Source organism: Rhinoderma darwinii, chromosome 9 (assembly GCF_050947455.1).
Source record: "Rhinoderma darwinii isolate aRhiDar2 chromosome 9, aRhiDar2.hap1, whole genome shotgun sequence".
NCBI lineage: Eukaryota > Metazoa > Chordata > Amphibia > Anura > Rhinodermatidae > Rhinoderma > Rhinoderma darwinii.
The window spans coordinates 83,808,671-83,826,620 of record NC_134695.1 but is presented as its reverse complement, the minus strand read 5'-3'; the positions used below and the strand labels follow the sequence as shown (position 1 = coordinate 83,826,620).

Genomic DNA, 17,950 nt, shown 5'->3' with positions numbered 1-17,950 from the left:
TTTTGGCATAGAACAGTAACAACATTATAAGGGACCTGGAGGGAACAGCATGAACAAGGTCCAGGAGAAGTAAACAGACTTTAGGGTCCAATATGCGGGGAAGTCCAACCTTGGATCCCATAAATTATAAGACTCATAATCGGGCACTCCCAAAACATGTGAAGGAAGGAACCTGCCTCCCTCTGGCACCTCGGGCATGTAGAAGGAGCTTCCCCATCCTACATGCGGATATCAATGGACCACTCAAGGCACCCAGCATTTCCGCATGATCCTCCGTAGATATAGAGGGCAGGGCCCGGGACCGTCTATTCACAGCTCCGTCAGTTGTATTCGAAGAAACTCGCAACAGTTGTTTGTAAAGGGTCCTTCGATATCTTACCTGCTATAACTGTCCAATTTGGACAATCCTCTGTGAACTTTACAAAGCAGCACAAATCAGTCTCCTGTCCGGATATTATGCTACAATGCATCAGTGCAGGAAAATGTATCAGGAGTCCAGACTGTTCAGCTCATAGAGGATTGTCCAGACTGGATACAATTTTCATGTCCCTATTCACCGGCTGGAATATTTTTGAAAACGATACTAATTTGGGGCCTAAACATGACAAAAAACACCCATACCCATCAGATACCGGTCTGTGGGTCCTGCCAATGTTCTTATGAGTATGGGAGGATAATTAGATTGGTTTGAGATTTTTTTGTTTTTTTTTAAAAGTTTCCACTAGAAGAGAAGAAACTCTTGAGGTGTCCGGTGTCTTGAGGGATAAACATGAACATTCAGCACAGCAAAATATGCCGGTTAATTGGGGGTGAGGGGGCGAGGTCTCCCATTTATTGCATGTCTATGGCTGGATAGACTGTAGGGAGAGTCCTGTGTATTCCTCACCTCAGCCGTGTCGGGCAGGGGGTTGACGTGCATGTTCTGAATGGCGTTGTGCAGGAAGACGCAGGCATCGCGGCAGTTGTCTTGCAAGTTCTCCAATTTCTACACCAGGAAGAAAAGAACATAAATAAAAGGAAAATATTATAGAAGAATTTCTACAACCGGATCGTCAGTCATCACTTCAAGGACGGATCTGATAGTGACACCAGTGACTACAGTACAAGTCATGCGAGGGTCACGGTGGCTGGCAACATATATTTTAACATCGAAGTCCAGACCTGTTACTCACCGTGCGGAATGTCAGCCAGTCCTGGTGACAATACGGGAATGTTCCATTAAACGTGGGTGGGAGTTGCGAGGCCTCTATGTGCTTGTGAAAAGACTTTGCTGACGTGAGAACATCAAACTGTAAAACGATAATAAAATATATAAAAAGTGACACGGCAAATGCATTTTACAATGCACGCTCAGCAACTTTCTTATATACTTTGTGTTTCAATTCCGCATCCTTGTCAAGATCTCTGCTTGCTGACAATAAATGGAACCATTATGGTTTGCATCCAGAGGCTTAAAACCTGTCCTGACCTAATACTTCTTACAGTTGTGAGCTGAACAGCAGCAATAGAAATCTCTCTCTCTTGTCCTGTTTGTTACAATGTATCAGCGCAGGTAACATGCATTAGTCTGGGGTTCTAGATTACACAGATTGTCTAGACTGGATACAACTGTAGCAAACACTCATCTCTGAGAAGTATTCTGTATAGGTATTCAGCTTCTGGATGTAAACAAGAATGCTTCTATTCACTGACAACAAGCAAAAGTCATTAAATGAGGAACTGAAATACAAAGTATATAAGAAAATCGTTAAACTGCTCATTAAAAAATGATTACTATTATTTATACAAGACTGGACAACTTTTTCTTTCACTTGTGTACAATATAAAGAGCCCCAATACCGATCATCGCTCTAGTTTGTATAAATTTATCTGTCCTGTGCAATTAAAATAGGATTTTTTGAGTACTCACTGTAAAATCCTTTTCTCGTTCAGTCCGTGGGGGACACAGACCATAGGTATATGCTGTTGCCACTAGGAGGCGTAAAAATAAAAATAAAAAAAAGTGTTGTATCCTCCTACAGTATATATAGCCCTACTTCAGGGTTCATTGTTCATTAGACCAATAATATCAGAACCAGATAAGAAAACCATGTCCGACAGACAACCCTATGAACTTCATAATCATAAAAGGGTCGGAGCGGTGTCCCCCTATGGATTGGACGAGAATAGGGCTTTTCGGTGAGTTCTCAAAAAATCCTATTTTCAAAGCAGACCACATAGATGGGAACCGAAAGGAAAAGGATGTAAGTATCCGCTCCACAGACGCCTGCAACACCCTGAGACCAAGCGAAGCGTCTGCGGATGCCAAAGGTATGCACCCTGTAACATTTGGTGAACGCATGCAAAGACAACCAGGCAGCCACCTTGCGGAGCTGAAAAGTTGAAGCCTAAAGGCGCACAGCCCAGGAAATACGAACAGTGGTTCCCCCAGTTTGATCCGGCAGATCTCGCAAATAGTCAACCGCAGTCATCAAGCGATTGTAGCCCTAAAGGCCGTCAAGCCGTTCCTTGTACCCTCCAAAACCACGAACGTGCGGACAACATCCAAATGAGTGTTCCTTAGGGTACATTGGAGACGGACAGAAGGACAGCAAAAATCCTCGTTGAGACAGAAGGAGAAAAACACCTTGGGCAAAAAAGAGGGAACTGTGCAGAGCAACACCTTATCCTGGTATATAGTCAAATATGGAGGACGACAAGATCGTGCTGTCAGCTCAGAGACTATACGGATGGAGGTCACTGCCACAAGAAACAGCACCTTCCAGATCAGCAGTCGCCATGAAATCTCACAAAGAGGTTGAAAAGGAGCCGACTGCATTGCAGAGAGAACAAGGTACAGATCCCATGCCGGTGTCGGGGCCCGATAGGGACGCACAGCTGGGCAAACACACCTGAAAAAAAGTCTGTACATCAGATTTGGATGCCAGGCTTCTGTTAAAAAAAAAACACAAAAAAACAGCGCGGATGCCCTTTAACAGAGCTGAGGGCAAGTCCTCGATCCAACGACTCCTGGAGAAAAGTCCGGGCAAGGAAATAACCAAGGAAAGGATATGCCGATCCTCACACCACTGTAGCTACGTCTTCCAAGTTGGGTAATAAATGTTGGATGAATGCGGCTTCCGGGTCTTTAACAGAGTTTGGATCGCCCGCTGCGATAAGTCTTGAGCTTTCAGAACGGGGGTTTCAATAGCCACACCGTTTAACAAAGCACCTGTAAACTCAGAAGGGAGGCCCCTGAGATAGACGATCCTGCTGAAGATTAAGTGCTAGGGAACGCCGGCTAGTAGAGGCATCACGCCGGCGTACCAACAACGGCGCAGCCGGTACAGAGCGACAAGGATGGTAGGAATCCCCTCAACACTGATCGTCCTGAGAAGAAGAGGCAGATGGAGAAACCTGTAAATAAGGCTGAAGTGATCCCATGGAGCCACCAGAGCATTGGGATCCCGAGACATGGAAACGAAGAGGGGCACTTGGCAGTTGAGGTAAATCGCAAGAGTGTCCCCATCCAGCGTGCCCACCTGGAACAGATTTGTTTGAACACCCGTGATAAAAGGATCCATTCCCCTGGGTCGACCAGTTCGCGATTCAAATAATCCGCAACCCAAATATCGATCTTGGGAATGTGAGCTGCAAAGAGAGCAGGAACGTAAAGCTCCGCTAATTTAAGAAACTTGGATGCGTCCGCCATCGCCGCCAAACTCTGTGTCCCACCTTGGTGATTGAGGCAGGCGACATTGTCAGTGTGGACTCGGACCAGACTGCCGACCAGAAGGGTCGTTCAGTGGATGAGACAGAGGAAGATCGCCCTCAGTTCCAGAATGTTGATGGGGATAATGGCTGCTCGTGGGACCCACAAACCCTGGGCTGTGAGATTTCAGAAGGCACCACCCCAAACCCGAAGGCTGGCACCCGTGGAGAGGACCTGCCAGTGGAGTGGGAAAAAGGAGCGGCCCAGAGGGATCGGAAAGGACAAGGACCATCAGAGATGAGACCCGAGGACGGTCAACAGAAGAAGGATTTAGTGATCTAGGGAATCTGGAGAGCATTGCCCTCTGAAGCGGAAGCACGTTAAACGGCAAAGAATCTTCATACAAAAGCGGAGAGAGATGGGAGTGCCTCCACTGTAAAGACCGGACTCCCTGCTGCAGGTTGGACAGTTTCTTCGGAGGACGGGATACTCTACCAGAGTTGGTGTCGAACACCATTCCCACAACGTCTCTGAAGGAGAGTCAGGCAGGATTTGGATTGGTTGACAATCCATTGGAAACGAGTCAGGGTATCAAGAGCAATTTGTAGGCTGGTCAAGTTGTCATTCTGGGACGGGGACTTGATGAGCATATAGTCCAGGTAGAGGATGATGGAAATCCTTCTGGAACTAAGAATTGCCATGATCACGGAAAGAATCCATGTGAAAACCTGCTGGGCAGTCGACAAGCTGAACAGGAGGGCAATAAACTGGTTGTGGTGAGTGAGGCCTGCGAAAGCATCGCAGAAAGCACTGGTGGGACGGGCAAATGGGGACATGTAGGTACGAGTCTCTGATGTCCACTAAGGAGAGGAAGTCCCCCTGTACCATGGAGGCGATTACTGATCGGAGGGACTCCACGCGGAAATGCCGGTACTTAACAAAGGCGTCCCTTTTGGGAAGAACAAAAAGGTTTGAGTAAAACCCACAAACTTCCTGGCCTGGAGGAACAGGGATGATGACTTCTTGACTTAAGAGTCTATTGCTTGAAAAAAGGCGACCGCCTTGGCAGAAGATGGGAATGGTCTGGGCTTGAAGAACCTGTCGAGCGGAAGGCTTAGAAACTTGATGTTATACCCACAGGAGACAACTTCCTGCACCCAGCGATCTGAGATGTGAGAGAGCACGACGTCCCTAAAGAGTGGGGCGGAACTTCAGGCGGAACTTGTCTGACCTACTGCAGGCTGAGCGGCTGGAGTGCTGAGGGGTATGTGGATTGAAGGATGGTCTGTTGGTGGTCCGGGTGGGACTGCTGTCTGGATGCTTGTGGCCTACGAAAACGACAAAAACGAGGTACCAGTTTCCTGAGTTTAGAAGCAAGACGAGCCCTAGTTTAAAGCAGGTGAGTGTTTTTCCCATCTGTTGCATCCTAGATGATTTTGTGCGAGAAATTCACCAGATGTTCAGTGAGCGCCCCTGAAAGGAAACCATGACAGAGTTGGCGGGCCCATTCGGTAGAGGCTCTACTGATCCGTGCAGAAGCAAAAATTGGCTATAAGGATGAGCCAGCAGCTTAAAATAAGACCTGGAGAAACAGTCAATGTGGTGATCCAAAGGACGGTATCCTCTCTGGAAAGTGCCCGTAGCCCACAAACTGAGCATTATGGGAGAGGGGCTCTGGTGGGGGAGGAGTGCTCACCTGTCCATCTGAAGAATGAGAAAACCAGCAGGGTAGTCCCATCTGTGTGCCAGCTCAATGAGGTTGGGACATTGGTGTAGGGAAGGGTGGCGACCCTCAGGGGGGTGGGCGACAGTGGAGCTTGCGCTCTTGTCTTCAGCATGGCGGGGGGACAACAATGCAATGAAAACATTGAGCGCCCACCAGAGGTTGGAGAAAGTAGTGAAACAGCGTCGCCCCTAACGCGGATAGAGTAAAAAGAACAAAATAAACTAAAATATTAATAAAAAAAAACAAACAAAGACAGCCGCGGTACCAGCAGGGACGTCTGCATCGTATGGACACCAAGCGAAGACTGACTAGCGCAGTGCCTGAAGGCAGGGTATATACTGTAGGGGGCGACAGCGTGGGTCCCCAATGAGACGAACGAGAAATAAATATTTAACCAGTTCCACACGTTGATCACATAACGAATATTTAGAACAGCACTAAGCCCTCATTACTTTTTTTTCTAGTGAACTGTGCCTTTAAGCGAGGGTCTGCATTCAGCATTCAGGAAATAGCTGCTTATACAAATCATCATATTTGAGGCTTAACTCTCCGGGGGTCAGGGGTCATCGGCCCGCATTGTTCTCGGTCATTGTGCACTAATGAGCCAAGAACAGGATCTGTTTATGAAAGCCTGTAAATTAGCCGGTGTGGCAGCGGCCGCCTGTCAGGGGCTCCTCACTCCGCTTTTGTGGAAGGTGGACACAAGGAAGAGGTCAGGCTCAAAGCTATGCTAATCTTAACCCCTGTGCGGCCTCTGGGGACGCGGGGGGGGGGGGGGGGGATGCAGCACACTTCTGAGGGGACTCACATATGCCTTGTCACAATTAAGTCAGACATTACCGATGGTAAGATTGGATTTCAGAACAATTAGGGAAACCCTTAAATAAACAATCCTGGTGCGAGCCACAACTTGTTAGTCATGAAAAGCGCGATGTGTCCGTTCAGTGACCAGAAACAAGCAGAATTCTATAAACTAGCAGAGTATTTTCAAAGGACACCGGTTTTGCACTAAATACTCCTCTGAATGTAGACCCGTCTATAGCGTCCAATAATCCAGCATGTTCGGGGTCTCCAAGGTGCCGGATTAAAGGAAATTTTGGACTATTGGCTTGGAATATTAGATGGTTAGATAGACAGACCATCGATTACCCTCTTCTCTCCCCTGTTTCTTCAGGCCGGGATATGTACATCAGCATCAGGACATCCGACCATTGACCCAGTGCCCACATGTCAGCGTTAGCATTGCCACCTGCCGGATTAACAGACTACTACATACATGTAGGGAATATTTGCTAGAACCCAATTATTTTACTCATAGGAACTGCAGTAGGCGGATAATGACAGGTTGTGCGCAGTTCTTCTGGTCAATAACATTCTATTCCACTTTAATAAATATGATTATATGCAACTGAGGATCTACCACGACTTCAGCAGAGCCGGCGCCCTCTCATCCAGACGACCGGCACGTCCCGGCAATTTTTACAGACGACTACAACGTAACTTGGATATTACGGGGCCGTGCAGTGAGGGCGCTCATTACCTGCACTCCATGTGGTCTCTCCAAGGACAGAACGAGGTCTTTCTCTGTCAAAAGTAATACTCCATGGATACAATGAGGAATAGCCACCTGAAACAGAGTAAAGTGACACTTATTACTGCAAATTTGCTACGTCCAACCAACCGCAGGTCATGACCACCATTATTCTGACAGGCGAGGACTACTGTATAACTAGCCCACCTGGGAGAGACCAGGACTAGTGTTATCTCAGGCAATATTATCACTAGAGATGAGAAAATCAGTGCACAGAATACAACGGGAGAAACATTTCATGTATAAGGCTTCGTTCACATCTGCGCTAGGGTCCCGTTTCCGTAACTATTGATTTCAATGGTGACGGATCCGGTGCCAATGGTTTCCATTTGTCTCAGTTGTGCAAGGGTTCTGTCATTTTGACGGAATCAATAGCGTAGTCGACACCTTTGGTTTCCGTTTGTGTCAGTCAGGGTCTTGGTCCGACGGAACGTGACCCGAGCGCAGATGTGAACGAAGTCTTAGTCTATTCAAATTCTGCATTATGTATGGTTATCAGTACAGTGACAGCATATCGTGTCGCTTACCAATAAAAAGTGGACCCTGAATAGTAATCCCCCCAACCCCGATATATACACGTGCTTAGATCGGCCCCTGCACGTTTATTGCCATAGGTAAAGGAGGATTATCTCACAGGACTGAGTACGTCGACATCGCAACCTGCCTGATCCTCGCTTCCCCCGACAGCAGATGGTGTAAGACAGTTGGGTTGCCACCAACACATTAGATCAGTGGTCACCAACCACTATAACTCCCAGCATGCCCATATTTATAGTTTCACAACAGTCGGAGAGCCGCAGGTCGCAGATCACTGCATCAGACAGTGGGCAGATGCCACAATTATCGGTGTACGGCCGGTTTCCGAGGTGCAGGGTTTATCACAATGGACAGCAGTTATCAGAGGGTTTTCCCGCCATTGGAAGTGTCGCCTTGTCCCGGTGACACGTTGCAGCTTTGTTTCGGCCTCCACGTGTGCGGACGGCAGATGGAGCGCACGGTGCGATGAGTGACAGGTAGAGCTCCAGGCGTCACATCGATCCTACACAAGGCTCCTGCTGACCAGTACATTGTCCTGTGAGGTTCAGACGCTTCTTCATCGCCCTGATCTATTGCTCTTTACTAAGTGAAGACCAGATGTAAAGTTTTTCCCCTGATCCCACTATCGTTCCTTTACCTTAACAATCAAAAAGCTCGTCGTATGGCAGACAAACATCTGTGGCATTAGAAATAATTCAACGAATGCCAAAAGGGTGCAAGGTAGCAGCAAACCCTTCTAAGGAGCTCATTATTTACGTGTCTTCAAGATATTCCATAGAAAAGTGGGGCAGTTGATGATAACCTGAAAAATCTCCCCCAATGTGTTACAAGGAGAAGCCTCGGATACAATAAACTGTATGTCTGGCTACCTGGACTATATGAATGGCTTTAAATAATGCTGGTACTGGAGAGCAGCGTCGAGCGTCCACCAACAACGTCAGGCCCAGAGCTCGGGAATCTCTCCTGGAGGAAGAAAAGATCGTTAGTGATCCTGTGCAAGCAACATCATGGACACGAAACGTTTACACAAATCTCCAAGTGCTGGACCACAGGCGGCGAATATCTTAAAGCGATACTACGGTTATGGAGATAAAGCTTCATCATTGTAGAAGCAAAAAGTTATGCACTTTTTTTTCCATCCTGACCATTTTGAATATCTCTGTTTGCTGTCAGAGAATGTAAAAATATTCTCAATAACATTCAAATGTATCAGTCTGGAGTCCAGCTTGGTAAATTCACAGAGGATTGTCTAGATTAGATACAATTGTAGCAAATTCTCAGCTGGGAAAAATATTAGGTCTGTGTGGATTTATTCCCATTCAGTGAAAGCAAATAGAGATCTTGAAAATGGAGGGAAATTACAATGAAAAAGTATTTTAGAAAGTTACATAGGTTGAAAAAACAAACAAAAAGGTCCATCAAGTTCAATCCTTCACAATAAAACTACCCGTCTTTCACTGCTTGATTAGTTATAACTCTCAATGCCATTCATCAGGAAATAATCATCTTGCCTTTTTTTATTAATGCTGACATAGAATCTGCCATCACTACCTCTTGGTGTCGGGCATTTCATAGTTTGACTGCTCTTACAGTAAAGAACCCTTTCCTATATTAATATCTGAATTGTCTTCCCCTCACATGCAATGAACGTCCCCTGGTCCTTTGTAAAGTCCTTGGAAAGAATACTAACATGTATAAGGATATAACATCTACATGGTAAGAAATCACCTCTAAGGCGTCATTTTCCAGACTGAACAAGTTGCAAAATGTTTCAGTATAAAACGCAGAACCTTTATCTATATAGAACCAGAGACCCCCCCCCCCTCCCTTAGGATCATGTACATGACCGTTTCCGTTTTGCAGACCGCATTACACCAATCCTAGTGGCTTCCGTGTGGTCCGTTTTTTGGTTAATGTACAAATGATACGTAATATTTGCACCAGACCATATAAGACATCCGGCGAGGAGGACCTGCTCTTACCGCACAGTGCTGTAGAAGTACAAGAAGAGGCGCCCCAGTTCAGAGGCGTTGCAGTGCGGATTTAACCAGCATGTGTCGCGAGTGTTGATTATCACCAGCGAACGTCCGCTGCGGTCTCGTGTTCCTAAAGAGAGAAAAATACGAAGGTTTATAGCTGTCCATAGTGATCAGATGGGGACTGGTGGACACTCCGTATATAGTGTCAGCTCACCGGGCAGATAAACCACGCCGCTCATCAGCACCTCTATATTAACATCTCTGACTCGCCAGGGACAGGTCTGACTCTCACTTCTCCTACAGACACCTGGGGAGCTCAGACCGTGCCGCCATAACGGTGACGGATCCCGCTCTGGGAGGATTTCTGGTCTTTTCTGCTGATCATTGGTCTGTCCTGTAGAAAAGGGGAAATCAAGCTTGTTACTGAATAACGACCATTGAGGGGTATGATCACCATTTTATAGGTTACATACAAATTTAATATTTGCAAACACATTACTTCTACTGATCTTGAGTTACACCTCCATTATCCAGAGCTGCAGTCATAATTCAGCTTGGAAACCGTCAACAAGCTGGTTGAGATAACTCTATCAATGTAGGCAAGTCTCTGTCAACCGCAGCAGCAGAAATCCCTCTCCTGTCCTGTAATTCAGGCTGATCGCTCTGATAAATTCTAATTATCTCTCAGCTGACCTAAGCTAGGTTAGGATTGTGTTCTCATTCAATGGCAGCAAGCAGCAATCTTGAAAATGGTGATTAATATTGAAAAGATGCAGATATTTATATAGAATTGTAAAGCCTAATTCATTAAAGCCGAACGAGCCCTTTAATATCCAACTTTGAAAATGAAAAACTAAAATCTTAAAGGGGTTTTCCCATCAGGGACATTTATGACCCATCCTTAGGATAGGTCATAAATGTCAGATAGGTGGGGCATCTATCTCTGGAATGGGCCCCCTAAACCCAGTTCTACCTTTCAGTTCCCGCTGCCTCTCAAACCACTTCATAATTTCCAACCATGGAACCAAGAAGCGTGGAATGGGGTTTAGGGGGCCCCGTTCTAGATATACGTGCGGGTCCCAGAGGTGGATATGCCATAAATGTCCCTGATGGACAAACCCCTTTAAAAAAGGTTGTTCATTATCATAAACCCTATTACAGAATTGTGAGTTAATGGAGGGGGGTCCTCTATTCAAGATCCTCATCTTTTGGGCAGAATGGAGAGCGGTTACATTGAGCGTCTCTGAGGGACCTGTCCTGTCCCGCGTTAAAAAACACATGGATATGAATGGGCGCTGTGTAATACTTTATGTCACCTGTGGTGGCGCTGCAGGGAAATTGTACAATTGACCCACAGATTAAGGTGATCACTGGGGGTCCAAACAGGAAGACGCTTTGTGATCCGCTTATTGTCATGGGACACTTCTAACAAGTAGGGCTTGTTCAAAGCGGAGAACCCCTTTAAATTGCGTCATTAGGGAGGAGTAACGCACAGTGCTACATGCAGCAGCAATAACCATCACGTTTTATAACATTCAACCAAACTATGTAGACAATCCAGCCGGGAGAAGGTTAGATGTCGGATATTTGTGCACATAAAACGATGAATCACTCACCACAAACCTTTTCAACTTCAACGATTTACAAAAGGAAAAATCGAACATCTGAACGTAACGTGAATAAGTTTATAGAAAAATATTTCCCACCGCAGTCCTGACAATGGACGGATTGTGTGCAGGTTCATTTCCCTGATGATAATGCCTTTCACTCTTTATAGCAAATATTTAAAGGGGCGTTCCAGGAGAGGATGATGTATTATTTATGTAAGTGCCCACCTTCCCATCACCATTCTGCCCCCGCTTGTCATCGCTGCCCCAGCAAAGTCACGTCCATGCGTCACTGCATCGTCCCAGGCTCAGAGTAACACGCACAGAAAAGCCGAGCCACGGACAACGCGGTCACGTGACTGCAAGGACATGATGATTTTAGGACAGAACGTCTAACGGAGTCACTGGTAAGTGGGGACAGAATAGTAATTGCCAATATACAGGTGTTTATTTCAAATCTAATATGTCAGAAAAAAAAAGGATACTCTTTAATAATTTTCAAAACATTTGCTTGCTTTCAGGGAATGAAAACATTATTTACATCCAGAGGTTCAAAACCTGCCCTGAGCAAGTCCAACTGACACGGGTGCACAGCTCATTACAAGACAGAGCTCTGATACACTGTAACGACAGCTGGGCATTATCAGCAAGCAGAGATCTTGAAAATGGTGTGGAAATAAAACACAAAGTCTATTAGAAATTGGCAGAACTTTTCATTGTGCAGGGATGAAGCTTTAATTACAGAAAATTCCTTAAGGTTTTATATTAACTTTTCACAGCAAAAATAAGCAAAACTCTCCATTTGCAAACGGTGACACATGATGTAAAAATCCAGGATCTGGGCACGGCCTCACCCACTGGGTGACACATTAAACCTGCCACCTGGTGACAAAGCAGCATGAAGGGACTGTGACCTTTTCACTGATGACTAATGCCGTATGTATACAATACGGAGCCCCCCCCATCCAATAAACAGAAGGGTAGACAAGCCCACGACCCACTCACATCCCTGACACATCCCGGAATTGCAGCGCACGGGAAGGACAGGGGTCACTTATGTGCACATGGGATATTTTAGTCTGGATTCAGGATGGAGATGGTTAATTCTGTGAGCGCTCACACATCCCAGGATCAAATGACTTCTTCCATTGATAACAGGCCGGGCAGGATCACACGCAGTTGGAGGGATCTTTAGTGAATAAAAGCAGAACCCCCTCCCCGTCTGCTAATTGATACCGACTCATTTTCCATCCGGGACGGAGCAGCAGGCACAGAGGCTCCGACAATAAAACTACTGGGGAATTTCCAGCAGAAATGACAATTTCCCTGTAATCCAATGAGGAAATCAATCCGACCATAGAACACAATGAGAAAATCACCTGTTCACCGGAGGAGCTCAGACATGTGACGTCCGGGACGCTCGATGCTTCCTAATAGCAGACAAATTACGGACGGATTGATTTGCTCATCTCATAAATTGCTGCACGGAGGCCCAGACATTATAATGGCGGGAGAACGGAGGCCTGGACACGTCCTGCAATCATCACGGCAGGCGGAGGAGGGGAGATCATTCAGCCGGCAAGATCAGTTCACAGCCACGGCAGATTTGGGATACACGCGTTGTATTAAAAAAAACATTCTGGGAACCCAAAAACCCTCAAAAATGTGTTTCATGAAAAAAACAAAAACATTCAACCCCCAGCATGCTATGACGGCCCATACAAGCACAGGTGGTCTCCTACTACCACCACCACCATTACTCTGCCCTCTCAGGCATCACCATTTTCAAAAATTAGACCAGTGGTCCCTAACCTCCGACCTCTCCAGTGTTTCAAAACTACAACTGTCTGGGTATGCTGGGGGTTGTAGTTTCCCAACCCCTGGATAGAACAGTTTGAGGACCAATGGTTTAGACCATCAGATTTACCGTTCTTCTCAGTCATTAATTTCCTCAATTCACTGGTAGGCCACTTGTAGAACCACAACTCCCAGCACGTCCTGACACCCCGTATCGGTCAGTGCATGATGGGAGTTGTAGTGCAAACTACTGAACGAAGACCACATTCACTGTAATGTGCATCAAATGAAAAACCGAAGAAGCACGGCTGATGATGGGAGTTATTTCTATGGGATGACATCAGAAAATCTGAAATACCCGCAGCTGTCCTTCATGACCGAGGCCGGAGCCTCCCATATGAACACAATACCCTGACCTCTCCTAAAACAGGAAGGGACCACATGTCCGGAAATCAGGAAATACTTGGGAGAATCTGCACACGGGATAAATACGTCATTGTACCAAGGGACTGCCAGGATAGCCACTATATATGCCCTTGTCTGTATATATAGGGACCTATAAGAGGGATCCAATGTCTACGATCAGATCCAGACAGCAGTCTATGAAGTGTCAGACACCGGACTGACAGTATAAAGGGTTTTGTTTGCTGGAAACAATAAGAGCCGTTCCTGGCCAGAGACTTCCCCACAAACCAAACACCCCAATATTTACTCATCGGGAGCCACTACATATACAGAGGTATTTTGCAACGATCTGAAACATTTTCCCATATAGTAAATATTTGCACAACTGCACTTTTGCATGGCCTCTAAGGGCCAGTTCTCACAGAGTATTTTGACAAGTTTTTTTGCCCGGAAATCGCTCCGCAAAACTCGTCAAAAACCGGTCGAAAATGCCTCCTATTGATTTCAATGGAATGCGTGTGGCGGTTTTCTCCCGCAAGCAGTAAAATCACCTCGCAGGAGAAAAAAGGGACATGCCCTATCTTCGCGCGGTTACGCCTCTGACCTCCCATTGACATCAATGGGAGGCAGAGAAGGCAGAGCAAAATTTTCCGCCTGTAAAAAAACTCAGTGTGAACCCAGCCTAAAGCTTCGTTCACATCTTCGTCGGGGCTCCGTTCATGGGTTACGTCTCACGGGAACCCATGAACGGGGCCCTGACTGAAAGAAATGGAAACCATAGTTTTCCGTTTGCATCACCATTGATTTCAATGGTGACGCATCCGGTGCAAATGATTTCCGTTTGTTACCATTGTGCAAAGGTTCCGTCGTTATTGATTCCATCAAAACGACAGAAACAACGGAACCCTTGCACAACAATGACAAACGGAAACCATTTGCACCCGATCAAGTCACCAGATGCAAACAGAAAACTATGGTCTCCATTTCCCCTGACGGAAAGCTCCGACGTAACCCATGAGCGGAGCCCCGACGCAGATGTGAACGAAGTCTAAGTGTCTACGGTAACCCTGAGGTAGAGCGTCCCTTCAAGGACTCATGAACGCGACAGTATTACGGATCTGCATGGTAGATAATGCACATGGGTCTTCACCTCATGCCCTCCGTGATGTAAGTTTATAACACAAATTCTACTAATTTTTGGGGCTTTTGCACCAGTCTTACCTCTTACGGTTACATTCTGTACAGAGACATCTGGGGGGTCGTCCGTGGTCGCTCCTTGTTCCTCCTCTGTATCCTCGTGCAGGGTCTCTAGAGGTAGTTGTGTTGCTGGGGAGTGGGCACGCTTGGTATATTGTGGACTTATTGGAGGACTTTCATACCCCATCTGGCTATAAGGCAATTCTAGTTTGGTTTGTTCCATGGTGGGTACAGACAGGTCGTCTGCGCTTCCATTCATCGTCACAGCATCCTCAGAATTGATCTGCTCATCACTGGTATTAACTGTGAGGCCCTGACCCTGTCCTATATCAGACACAACCAGTATGTCTTGGTCACTAAACTCCCCAGAGTGCGCCCCTTCCTGAGCTACATACACCTCATCGTCAATGACTTCTCTACTGATAAAACTAATACCGTTTGTTTTTTCTGAACCCTCCACAACGTCGGCGCGTTCTGAACCCTCCACAACGTCGGCGCGTTCTGAACCCTCCACAACGTCGGCGCGTTCTGAACCCTCCACAACGTCGGCGCGTTCTGAACCCTCCACAACGTCGGCGCGTTCTGAACCCTCCACGTCGGCGCTTCCTGAACCCTCCACAACGTCAGCGCTTCCTGAACCCTCCACAACGTCAGCGCTTCCTGAACTCTCCACGTCAGCGCTTCCTGAACCCTCCACAACGTCAGCGCTTCCTGAACCCTCCACAACGTCAGCGCTTCCTGAACCCTCCACAACGTCAGCGCTTCCTGAACCCTCCACAACGTCAGCGCTTCCTGAACCCTCCACAACGTCAGCGCTTCCTGAACCCTCCACAACGTCAGCGCTTCCTGAACCCTCCACAACGTCAGCGCTTCCTGAACCCTCCACAACGTCAGCGCTTCCTGAACCCTCCACAACGTCGGCGCTTCCTGAACCCTCCACAACGTCGGCGCTTCCTGAACCCTCCACAACGTCGGCGCTTTCTGAACGCTCCACAACGTCGGCGCTTTCTGAACCCTCCACAACGTCGGCGCTTCCTGAACCCTCCACAACGTCGGCGCTTCCCGAACCCTCCACAACGTCGGCGCTTCCTGAACCCTCCACAACGTCAGCGCTTCTTGAACCCTCCACAACGTCAGCGCTTCCTGAACCCTCCACAACGTCAGCGCTTCCTGAACCCTCCACAACGTCAGCGCTTTCTGAACCCTCCACAACGTCAGCGCTTCCTGAACCCTCCACAACGTCAGCGCTTTCTGAACGCTCCACAACGTCGGCGCTTTCTGAACCCTCCACAACGTCGGCGCTTTCTGAACGCTCCACAACGTCGGCGCTTTCTGAACCCTCCACAACGTCGGCGCTTCCTGAACCCTCCACAACGTCGGCGCTTCCTGAACCCTCCACAACGTCGGCGCTTCCTGAACCCTCCACAACGTCGGCGCTTCCTGAACCCTCCACAACGTCAGCGCTTCCTGAACCCTCCACAACGTCAGCGCTTTCTGAATCTTCTAGATTGTCCGTGTTTTCTGGTGGAGTATTGGCATTGTCTGGTAACAGCGGCACCATTCGGTCACTGTCCTCCGTGTTGCGATGGGGTACACAAGGCTTAGAAGGGTCTTGGTTAGAACATTCCACGTCCTCTATTACTAGACTGAAATGTGTCCTTGAATGTTCTGTAACAGGTTCCTGTGAAGCATCAGTCACCCCCCGGGCATCATCGGTGAACTGTCTAAAGTGGCTTCTGCTTTCCTCCTGGAACGATAATGATGTGCTATAATTATCTGGCTCTGGACTTGGCCGCTCGCAGCGTCGTCTGCCGTTATCAGTCTCATTGATAACATTGTTCGTCGCATCCTCAGATACCCCCGACAAAGCCTCATTTTCCAGACTAAAGGCTTGCTGGAAATCCTTACTTCCATTGTCAAAGGAGACGCGTGTGCAGTCAGGTATGGAGGACCCCCCAACCCCGAATTCAATGTCCACCAGTCCTATCGTCTCTGGTTTGTGTACACGATCTGTAGCGTAATGTGTCACACTGGCTCCCATAATATTCTCTGTGTCAGACGGCTGCAGGCGGCTGTGAATGAAACGCTCAGCGCAATAATTGCTGCTCCGAATACTTAAAGTCTGGTTATTATTGGATCTTTGGTGCGACTTGCGCTGGCTTTTGAAGTTTAAGGCTATAGATTGAGTTAAGGAGCCCTTCACAGGCCCGAAACGTGGCACTTTTATATCACGCAGCTCCACGTATTCTCCTTCAATCTCTGTTTTGACATCCAAAGTATTAACCCTTGTATGGCCATGGCTGGTGGATGGAGGTTCCAAAACAACTTTCTCATCTTGAACCATCAAGTCTTCCCCGGGATGGCGGGTTGAACCCTCCTTACTTTCGTGAAGAAGAAATCTATTAGAAATTTCTGCCGACTCCTCAGTTGACTGTTTTTTCTCCACAAACTCAGGATGAACGATCATATCCCAAGGCACCCTGTGGAGTTGGTCATCACAGGTCAGGAGACAGTTCTCCAGCAAGGACCCGAACCGCTCAGAGTTGACGAATTCCAACCATTCCGAGGTAAAGATAGAAGAGTAGGACACCTCAGGGAGCACAATCTCCTCAATGTTGTGTTGATCCGGTGCAAGACATTTTAACACAATCCTTGGAGTCTTTCTCAAATAAGGCACCACTTGGAGGTAGAAGTCTCCGGGCTGGAGAAGTCTCCAGTCAATGGACGCCAGCTGGAGTACAATCTTGTCATGGATACAGAGAGGCCACCCAGCATGTCGGAAAAGTAGTCCACGGTACTGTAACTGCAGGAAGAAGAGATTTCTCATCAGAATCACAGAACATAAGGGAAATCATACAGTCTAAACGATCCTTTTACACTGGGCGATTATTGGGCAGACGAGGGTTCATATAACGCTGGTTGCCGCCGATAATTGCACTGTGTAAACAGGGAAGCGATCAGCAGATGAACGAGCAAACGCTTACTTATCTGCGGATAGAATAGTTTTAAAAAAGTGAAATATTCTGGTTGTCGGCGGCACATCTTGGTGTGTAAACAGGGAGACGCTCTGCCGACATGATGATAATGTATGGGGGACGAGCAATCGGAGTAACGAGCGCTCGTCCCCATACATAGCTCCCTGTGACAGGAGAAAACCAGCTGTCTCATTAATCGGCGCTTGTTTACACGGACCGTGAAAGAGGACCTTGACTTTGGTCACACATTGATCAAAAAACAAACCAACAAATTCAATCTCCGTCTAGAGTAAGCATGTATATGGGGGTCACATTGGACAGATCCAGCTTGCTGAGTAGTCGGGCTTAGTCTGAGACAACAAAGGCCGCCTACTGGTCAATTTACAATGGTAAATCCATATTTTATTTAGTCAATGCTATAATTTCCTACTCAACTTAAAGGGGT

General features: G+C 47.2%; 1 protein-coding gene across 2 annotated transcripts in view; it reads right to left on the bottom strand.

Moving 5' to 3' along the window:
* LOC142661105 (rho guanine nucleotide exchange factor 40-like) overlaps positions 1–17,950 on the bottom strand; it is a 70,401-nt gene that overhangs the window by 26,957 nt on the left and 25,494 nt on the right. For both annotated transcript variants that reach the window (XM_075838370.1, XM_075838371.1), the window contains exons 3-9: positions 14,555–17,333; positions 9,739–9,918; positions 9,528–9,651; positions 8,415–8,508; positions 6,958–7,044; positions 1,173–1,289; positions 887–985 (exon numbers count right to left, since the gene is read on the bottom strand). In XM_075838370.1, the coding sequence (XP_075694485.1) occupies positions 887–985; positions 1,173–1,289; positions 6,958–7,044; positions 8,415–8,508; positions 9,528–9,651; positions 9,739–9,918; positions 14,555–17,333 (3,480 nt within the window). The remainder of the gene's footprint in view (positions 1–886; positions 986–1,172; positions 1,290–6,957; positions 7,045–8,414; positions 8,509–9,527; positions 9,652–9,738; positions 9,919–14,554; positions 17,334–17,950) is intronic.